Raw genomic sequence first — 9,463 nt, forward strand, 5'->3', positions numbered from 1 at the left:
AAATTTGACATAAGACGTTAGATTGCCAAGTCACTCAACAATTGTAATTTGACTATTAAAATCCAGCATTTTCTTTGAAGATGATCTTAAGACCATCTCCAAAGGAGATATCAAATATGCCAAATAGGATTAAAAGACATTTAGGTGTTCTTCAATGGATATGCTAAATATGATGTGGCATGTGAGTCATTTGACTTCTTGCTTTCTTACTGCCTTTTTTGACAGCAAACAAAGAAGGAGTCAAACATATTTAATTGAATTTTTTAATACATGGGTCTCATTAACAACCAATAGAATAAAAACTACAACTAACTTTGATTATTTCTTAATAGTTAATGTAACTCTAGGCCCAATAAAATAATAAAATAAATATTTGACACATCCATTGGAAAAGAAGAGAATTTATCATTTGAAAAAGCTGTAAGGAGTCTATTGGAAATGCTGTGAGTAGCCTAATAAATAAATAAAAACTGAAAATAAGAGTAAAATAGGAAGTCGGTTGAGATATTTTCTTATGAAAATTCAAAATTGCAGTGGCGCGCTTATATAAAAAGTTTCCCTCGCGTCTCCTCCCTCTCCTCTTCTATCCTGTTTTCAGCAAACTGGAACGCCATTTCCTCTCACTTATTTCTCACTCAAATCTACTCAATCTTGTCTTTGTAATCAATTAATGACGATGGGTAGAGAGGCCGATGAGGATGTTGGTGGTGTTGGTGATAGGTTCAAGGACGCCGAGGCACTCAATCGCTACAAGAAAAACTTCCGACTGTGTTTTCTGAGGACCGATCGGCAAGAGTACCTGTTGAGCGATTTCGAGGATTTTGGGATTCCCTCCGTCTTCGAATCACGCGGTTGGCTTTCCGTTGTAGGACCTGCAGAGCCTGCTAATGTCCAGATTATTCAAGAATTCTACTCCAACATCCCCCCTCTCCCTGCTGATCGGCCATTCCCCGACTCTTTTGATGTCTACCTACGCGGTAAGACCCTCAATTTCTCCGTAAATAGCATTGCCCGGTTGCGTAAACTTCCTCGGCTCAAGCCGGATGAACCCGGTTTCGATTATGATCAGCTTGTTGCTAAGCTTGACATGAATTTAGTCAGGTCTACCTTAGTTGGCCCCTACAAGAGATTGCAAGAACTTTTCTCCGTAACCCGTCTCACTGACTTCTACAAAATACTTAACTGCATTGTGGTTGATAATATTGATACTCTGGGTTTCTCTTCCTCTTCTTTCATTACTCCTGATAGAGCGCGCCTCCTTTATGCTATTGGGACCAATCTGCCAATTGATCTGCCCACCTACATTTTCCGTGTAATCTGCCGATCTGCAAGTTTTACCCTTGGCGACTTGCCTTTCGGGTCCTTAATAACTCGGTTCGCCATGGATTCTCAGGTGCGAATTGATCCTACGGATAGGCTTCGATGTTCTTCTGTACCAGCTCTGAAGTTGGATTGTATACCTTATATTAAGAGACGTGTGCCGTCTTCTCCTGCATTTAATCCTGCAGGCGCACGCGCACCCGCACCTGTGCCTCCTGTCAACAACATGATGCTTCATGGCAAGACAAGTGTACCATCTTCTCCTATAGTTAATGCAGCATCAGCTGCTTCTGAGCCAACTCCACAGCATAATCAGCCTCCAATCGTGAGGCACGACAGGACCCAACTTACCATCGCAGAGCTCCGCGGTGATTCGTCTGCCGTTTACGCACACCCCGAATCCCCATCTCCAACTAATCTGCAGCAATCTACAGGTCAGTCAAATATTTAGCTTCATGGGCTTGCTTGACAGTAATTATGGCCTTTTGCTTTATTTTCCCTCTATCTTGAACTCTCGTTTGTAATTCACTGACGATGTATGAAATATGAGTGTTTAACATAATCTATTTATGAAATGTTAGGGTTTAGCATTACCTGTAACTATTTATCAAACGAGAGAATTTGGCCTGTAAATGGGCTTGAATTTATTGATCTGTATCTCATGTAATAGGAATCAGCGTTTCTTATTAACTATTTATGAATGTGCGTGCATGTGTGTGTGAGAAAGAGACAGAGAGAGAGAGAGAGACGTGGGTTTGCGTTTATTAACATGTAACTCATGTAGTAGGCATAGTTCGGTTTTGTGGGTCTATCGACAGGGGGTGTTGCTAATGATTTGCCTATGATAAGAAGTAGAGGGGAGACCTTGTTTGAGGGTAGGACTGAAGCTATTGATGAATATAGAACGGTGCCGGTAGGATAAGATTGAGAAGCTCTGTCAGGTAACGTGTGAGACAATATAGAGTTAAACATTCTTTCCACTACAGATCCAAGGATAACTATAATTAGAGCTCTCAAGGTGGCCGGCTCATGCGGTTGCAGTACATAACTATGTTTGTCTGCAGTCGCACCAACCAAAGTGAGCATGGTGCCTGGATTTAAGAATCCATCTAACAGATAGCTGTTACCTTATATGTTCATCGAAGAAAGAATTTTTTAAATGAGGATTCCCAAAACTAACGTCCATGCAATTGCTATTGGACATTCAGCTTATTACGGTAAATGTCATTGTCCCTTAAATTGCTCTTTAGTGAAGCTGGTAAGAAATTGTCAGGTTTTTACAGGGGGCGTTGTAGTTATGAAATTATAGTTAGCAGCTTAGCAACTAGAGATCAACCACGGAATGCTTTTGTGATTCGTAATTTTGAATAACCTTCCAGTGTTTACAGGTTGGCTTCATCGTAAGTGGAAATCTTTATAAGATTGTCACTGGATGATCTGATAAAATCCTATCTTTGAAACTGAGCTGCCTTTTTTCATGAACATTTATAAAGTGATGGAGAAAAGTTTGTTATCTTTGTAAAATTTACAAGATTCCCATACCTCTGTAAGATCTGTATGGGAGGATAATAAATGAAGTCTACTTTCTATCTGTGCTTGTGCTGAAGAAAAAAATCTGATTCCTAACTCTCGTCGCATGCTTGTATAAATCTGTCAGCTTCAACTTGCGACTCCCATCCAAAAAAGAAAGCGAAAAGAGATTCCATGGCGGATGCAATTGGTGAGATGGCAAAGTCAGTGAAGGAGTTTTTGGCAAGTCAAGTGAAACCGCGAGTGAGACTCGAAGGAAAGGAGGTACTTGACGTGGTTTTGAAGGTACCAAAACTTAGTAGACTGCAAGTTATGAAGGCTGTGCGCATATTACTGAATGGTAATCCAGAAGAATTCTCCCTAGTGAAATCTCTGAATGATTCCGCGAGGAGGGAGTGGATACTGTTTATTATTAGTCAATCTGAAGTATGAACCAAATGAAGAATCAAAAGTAGCCCGTGACTTCAAAATCTCTTTAAAATTAGTTCTTTCTCTTTCGCTGCTGTTTTCATTTACTTTATATCTAGTGAAGTGCTGGTTTTCTTCAATGATTAGAAACATTTGCATGTATATGTATATTTGTAAGCAGACATCTTTGCTGATATATTATTGTACTGTTCTCCAAGTGGTTGTTTTTCCCTTTATTTTATTTATTTCACTTTTTTGAAAACTAAAACCCGTTTGGTTACTACTTTTAGTTTTTAATTTAAAAGAAAATGAAAACTAAAAACTACTTTCTTGAGTTATTAAAATTTGGCTGTCAGATTTGGTTTTTAGTTTTCATTTTTTTAAAGTAGTTAGCAAAAGAGATTTCAGAAAACTGAAATGATTATCAAATGTCTCCTAAATTTAGTTACAAACTTACAATCAATTTATTAATAGAAAAACTATTGTCCGTCTAATAATCATTTTTATTTTAGCTTTGCCTTTTTTTGTGCTAGAGATAGAAAGAAAGTATATGAAGTAAAAGAGGGATATAGAAGAGTGAAAGGGCGGTGGAATGGAAGAAGAAATGTAAAAGAAATGGCACACAAAAACCAAACAAAAACTCAAAACCGTAGATTTAAGTCAATTTCCAATAATGTGATGTTACAGTTGCTCGTATCTAAATCTGTTGTGCTAGGATAACACCAAAACCAATTGGAACCAACTCAAGCTAATCCATAGGAAATATATCAAATGGAATGCAAGAACCAAATATAAAAGACACCAAGATTTTAACGAGGTTCCTCAACAGTCAGTTTAACTGGAGTACGTCCTCGGAGCAGTAGGAGCTCACCCAATAATCCACTATCAACCAAATGGGAGATTACAAAATGTTGACAATCTCACAACCTAAAACCCCAATACAACCAATAGTTCTCACACACCAAAGAACCAAATAGAGAAGGAAATATTGTGAATAATTTCCTCTCTATACGAAGCTCAAAGATAATACAACTTTGATGAATGATTACTAACCGAAGAGAGGTGCTATCTTCCAATGAGGAATGCAACATTCCTTCTTCTTTGCTCGGATGCTTTGCTACTCTGCTTTCTGAGCAAAGTTGGGCTTCTCCAAAAACCAAAATGATGCTCTCTCTCCTTCTCCAAAGGCAAAGAGTGGAAGTAAAAAAACAAATTTTCTACCTTTGAAAATTCAACAAAACAAAAGGAAACATAATCATTTGTCTCCTCATAATGATGTTCCCACATCATTATGTCCTTCATTTTTTATTATATGCACCGAAAGATTTTTGGCCACTTGGCCACTAATTTAACAATCTTCACCTTGGCCAAGTTCCGAAAATGCCATGATAAGCCAACCAACACAATCAACACAAAAATTACTCCCAAACACTTGCAAGAGAACAACTCATGTCGAGCCAAATGCTCCAAAACTCTTACTGCTCAACACCTTCTTCATATAGGCAAAATGTGAGCCAAGTTTAAGCAATGAACAAACTTGGCTACACCAACAACCTTAGTCAACATATCAGCGGGGTTGTCTTTAGTTGGGATCTTCTGGAGAATAATCTCTCATTCACCAACGACTTCACGCACAAACGCACATCTATGTGCTTGGTCCTCGCATGATGAACCTGATACTTAGCCAAATGAATGGCATTCTGACTATCACAATGTACCTCTACTTGCTTCTGATCAACCCCCAAATTTCTAATCAGCCCATGTATCCAAATGGCCTCATTTATAGTTTCAGCAACTGCCATATATTCAGCCTCTGTAGTAGGCAAGGCAACAAACGACTGCAAAATGGACCTCCAACAAACTGGCCCATTAGCCATAGTAAACACATAGCCCTGTAGTAGATTTTTCCATCTAGATCACCTGCATAATCTGAATCAACATAACCAATTGCAAAATGACCAATACCAGAGTCATCTCTCTCAAAGCATAAACCAACATCTCGAGTACCATGGAGATACCTCAATATCCACTTAGCTGCTTACCAATGCTCTTTACCTGGATTATGCATATATTGACTCACCATGCCAACTGCATGAGCAATATCCGGTCTAGAGCATACAATTGCATACATCAAACTACCAACCAAATTTGCATATGGTATATTTTTCATTTGCAGCTTCTCTTTATCAGTTTTAGGACATTGTAGAGAACTCAATTTAAAATGAGGAGCCAAAGGGGTACTAACCGGTTTGGTTGAATCATGAACTCCAAACTTCCGCATCAACTTTTCAAGGTATTGTCTTTGATTCAAACTGACCTGTTGATGCACAAAATCAGCGAAGACTTTGGTACAACAGAAAGTGTCAGGTTTTGTGACCTTCGCTTGGTTGCTTGGTTGCTTCAGTCACTAGCGAGGATAAGTACGTAAATGAATAGAGACAGAGAAGCAAACACAGGATGTACGTGGTTCACCCAGATTGGCTACGTCCACGGAGTAGAGGAGTTCTTATTAGTAGTGAAGGGCTTACACAAGTACAAAGGATCAAGCTCTCAATTTAGTGAGTTCTTGTGAATGATTTAACACAAAATGGCATTAGGCAATATTGTGGGGGAATGACCCCTATTTATAGAAAAACTTGTAGCTTTGTCACATTGACATGTGTCATGTTATGATTGGTTCTTGATGTTGACACGTGCTGCGCTCTGATTGGCTTCTAATCTTGACACGTGTCGAGTAGTGATTGGCCTCCTGGTCGGAGGGGAACTCTTCTGGGTCCTTAACAGTATAGCGTTGGCCGGTGCTCGGTAGTTTCGGGATTGGTCAAGTATGGTACAAACAGTGCTCCCCTAAGTTCCCGAGTGAGGGAAACTCCTCGGTTGGGGACTTGCAAGATCCAATCCCTTGAGTAATCACGAAACTTCTAAGTACCGAAGTGTGGTCTGATCTTCATCTGCCCTTCTCTGGAAGTACCTTTCCTCCATCCGGGAATGGTGTACTTAGCTGATGTTGACGCACAAGGTAATGTATCAATTTCACTTGAAGCTTAGTTGTAGTTTCGGGCTTAGTCAAGTGTGATACAAACCCTATAGTAGGAGTCCCCCAAGTCGCCGAGCTAAGAGATCTGCCGAAAGAGGTGACAGACAAGGTAAGCAGTCAAACTTCCAAGTAAGCAACCCAGGATCAGAGGTTTGACGTCGGCTTCCGGTTGATTGTTCTCATTCTCCTTGTCTCTCATTCAACTGCCAGGATAAGGAGAAGCAAATGGATAAGAGATGATATGAGATACTTTTGCTTTTGAAGAAGTAACTTTCCACAGGCTTATTCTTGAACTGTGCTGGAGGGTTTTCTGGTGCCCTTCAGAGTATAAGGCCGACTCAAAAATTTGAGGGTCAAAACAAGTCCATCAAATCTAGAGTACGTTCGACCTTGATGATATGGGATACTTTTGCTGTTGACGGAATAATGAATGTGGTATGGAAAGGTGTCGTGCTGTAGTGATCTGTTTCAGCTCACCGTTGAACCTTCTGCTTCAATCTTTTGCATGGCAGAAGTGGTGTGCAACCTTTGCATTTAAATGGTCCTTCAGAACATTCCTTCATAGTGACTCATCCACGCTTGGCAGCTTCAGTGTAAAGAGCCAATATCTGATCAACTGTCATGAGGTATTTGCCGGTGGAATTCGTGACCTTGACAGCAGTTGAGGATGAGTACTCGAGAGCAATGCTAAGTAAGCAACCAGGCAAAGGCTCCAGGCAGTCAGTTCCAAATTGGAGGTTTGATTTCAGGTTCCGACTGACTGCTCTCTTTCTCCTTGTCCTGCAGGTGTGGACAAGGACAAAGACAAAGACAGGGAGAAAGCATGATATGGGATACTCTTGCTTTCGACCCTGATGATATGAGATACTCTTGTTCTTGGTGTGGCTTATTTGCTGAGGTATTATCGGGGGGAAATAAAGCTGAGTATTTCGAGAGGTTATGTTGAGGGTGCCTTTTCGAATGTGAGAAAGGGTTGAGCATTTTTGCAGGTTTGCCTGTCCGTTGAGGAGGGAGGTCAATGTATATAGGGATTTCCCAATAACAAGTAGTAATGCTATTCCTTTACCCTTCTTGGTCACAGCAATGTAGTGGGAGCTGCCAGCTTCACGTGTTTTAATTTTGTCAGAGCACTTTGAAAAAGTGGTATGTGGTATCTGGAAAGCTGATGTTACGTGTGAAGATTACAGACAAGCTTTATCTAAGGAAATCTGGCTCTCGAAGTTCTGAGAGTTGTGCCTCTTCGGTTTTCGAACAAGCAATCCCGTCGAGGATCTGACTCTCGAGATTCGGAAAGCGGTGCTACTCCGGTTTTTTAGAAAGTAATTATGTTGGGAGTCTTTTCTCGAATGTGAGTAAAGGTTGGACGTTCTTGCCAACCTGTCTTGCCGCAAAACCCGGAGGTCGACACACATAGGGACTTTCCAGTTGTCAAGCAGTGGTGCTGTTCCTTTACCCTTATGGGTAATAGTAGGGTAGATGGAACTTCGAAATTCTCGTGCCTAAACTTTGTCAGAGATCTTTGACAAAGTTATATGTGGTACCCGAGGAGTTGATGGTGCATATGGAGAGCGGTGATTGAACAGTAAGATTCACGTGCTTTCTACTTCACCAGAAATCTTCGACAGATTGCCCGTAATTTCTGCAAAGCTGAGTGTGCATGTGACAGGTGCTGACGAGGCTGAAAAAGCAGGTGCTTCTTCAATTTCTGAGATCGGCCCTCGTGGTCTCTGAGCAGCCCAGCTTTTGAGAAAGCAAACGCCTCTTCGATTTCTGAGATCGGCCCTCGTGGTCTCTGAGCAGCCCAGCTTTTGAGAAAGCAAACGCCTCTTCGATTTCTGAGATCGGCCCTCGTGGTCTCTGAGCAGCCCAGCTTTTGAGAAAGCAAACGCCTCTTCGATTTCTGAAGCTCCGTCGAGTGCAGATTTTTATAGAGGCTGGCATTAAGTTCCACAACACACTTGAATCTCTACCAGTAGAAGCTCATTTCTTGCACTTCTAAGATCTTGATTTGTCTGACCTCTTCCTTCTTCAACACATTTGAAAATGTCTGGACCCTCCGACCGTCGTTTTGACTTGAACCTTGGAGAAGAGACAGCCACGCCTTCTCCAGACAACATATGGCGCCCATCCTTCATATCCCCTACTGGTCCTCTTACCGTTGGGGATTCTGTGATGAAGAATGATATGACCGCTGCAGTGGTGGCCAGGAACCTTCTCACTCCCAAAGATAATAGACTACTTTCCAAACGGTCTGATGAGTTGGCTGTTAAGGACTCTCTGGCTCTTAGTGTTCAGTGTGCAGGTTCTGTGTCTAATATGGCCCAACGCCTATTTGCTAGAACCCGCCAAGTTGAATCATTGGCTGCTGAAGTGATGAGTCTCAAACAGGAGATTAGAGGGCTCAAGCATGAGAATAAGCAGTTGCACCGGCTCGCCCATGACTATGCTACAAACATGAAGAGGAAGCTTGACCAGATGAAGGAATCTGATGGTAAGGTTTTACTTGATCATCAGCGGTTTGTGGGTTTGTTCCAAAGGCATTTATTGCCTTCGTCCTCTGGGGCTGTACCTGGTAATGAAGCTTCAAATGATGAACCTCCAATGCCTCCTCCTTCTGGGGTTTTGTCAAGTACTGAGGCTCCGGATAACCACCCTCCGGTGCTTTCTCTTTCTGGGGCTCTATCGACTGCTGAGACTTCCCCTAAGCAACCTTTGTGAAGGCTCCCTTTTGTTTGTTTATTTTGACTCATGTATATGTACATATTTGTGGCTTATCGAAAATATTAATAAATAAGCTTTGCTTCATTTCAACATATTGTGTTAAATACACCAAAGCCTTCTTCATAAAGTTCTTTGAATTTTTGCTTTTGTTGAAACCTGTATTGTTGAAGCTTTGTGAGTGAAGCATGTAGTTTGAGGTAGTGTTCCCTTAATTTCCCGAGTGAGGAAAACTTCTCGGTTGGAGACTTGAAAAATCCAAGTCACTGAGTAGTCACGAACTTTTGAGTACCAAGGCGTAGTAGCATATGGTGGGAGTCCCCCAAGTCTCTAGTCGAGGGAGTTGACGAATGAGGTGTCTTGCTAATAGCCCCGGACTTTTTCTTCATAGATTTTGTTGATGAAGGTTGCTAGGCCCGAATAAGTGGAATTGCAGAAGGTGTAACCGTT

The 9,463-nt window shown here is 41.3% G+C and overlaps 1 protein-coding gene across 1 annotated transcript; it reads left to right on the forward strand.

Moving 5' to 3' along the window:
• The first annotated feature begins 581 nt into the window (after positions 1-581).
• On the forward strand, positions 582-3,475 carry LOC103438831 (uncharacterized). Its single transcript, XM_008377376.4, has 2 exons — positions 582-1,754; positions 2,978-3,475. Exons 1-2 carry the CDS (start codon positions 671-673, stop codon positions 3,280-3,282), a joined length of 1,389 nt encoding a protein of 462 aa, XP_008375598.4. The 5' UTR covers positions 582-670; the 3' UTR covers positions 3,283-3,475.
• The last annotated feature ends 5,988 nt before the right edge of the window (positions 3,476-9,463 follow it).

Source organism: Malus domestica, chromosome 07 (genome assembly GCF_042453785.1).
Source record: "Malus domestica chromosome 07, GDT2T_hap1".
Lineage (NCBI taxonomy): Eukaryota > Viridiplantae > Streptophyta > Magnoliopsida > Rosales > Rosaceae > Malus > Malus domestica.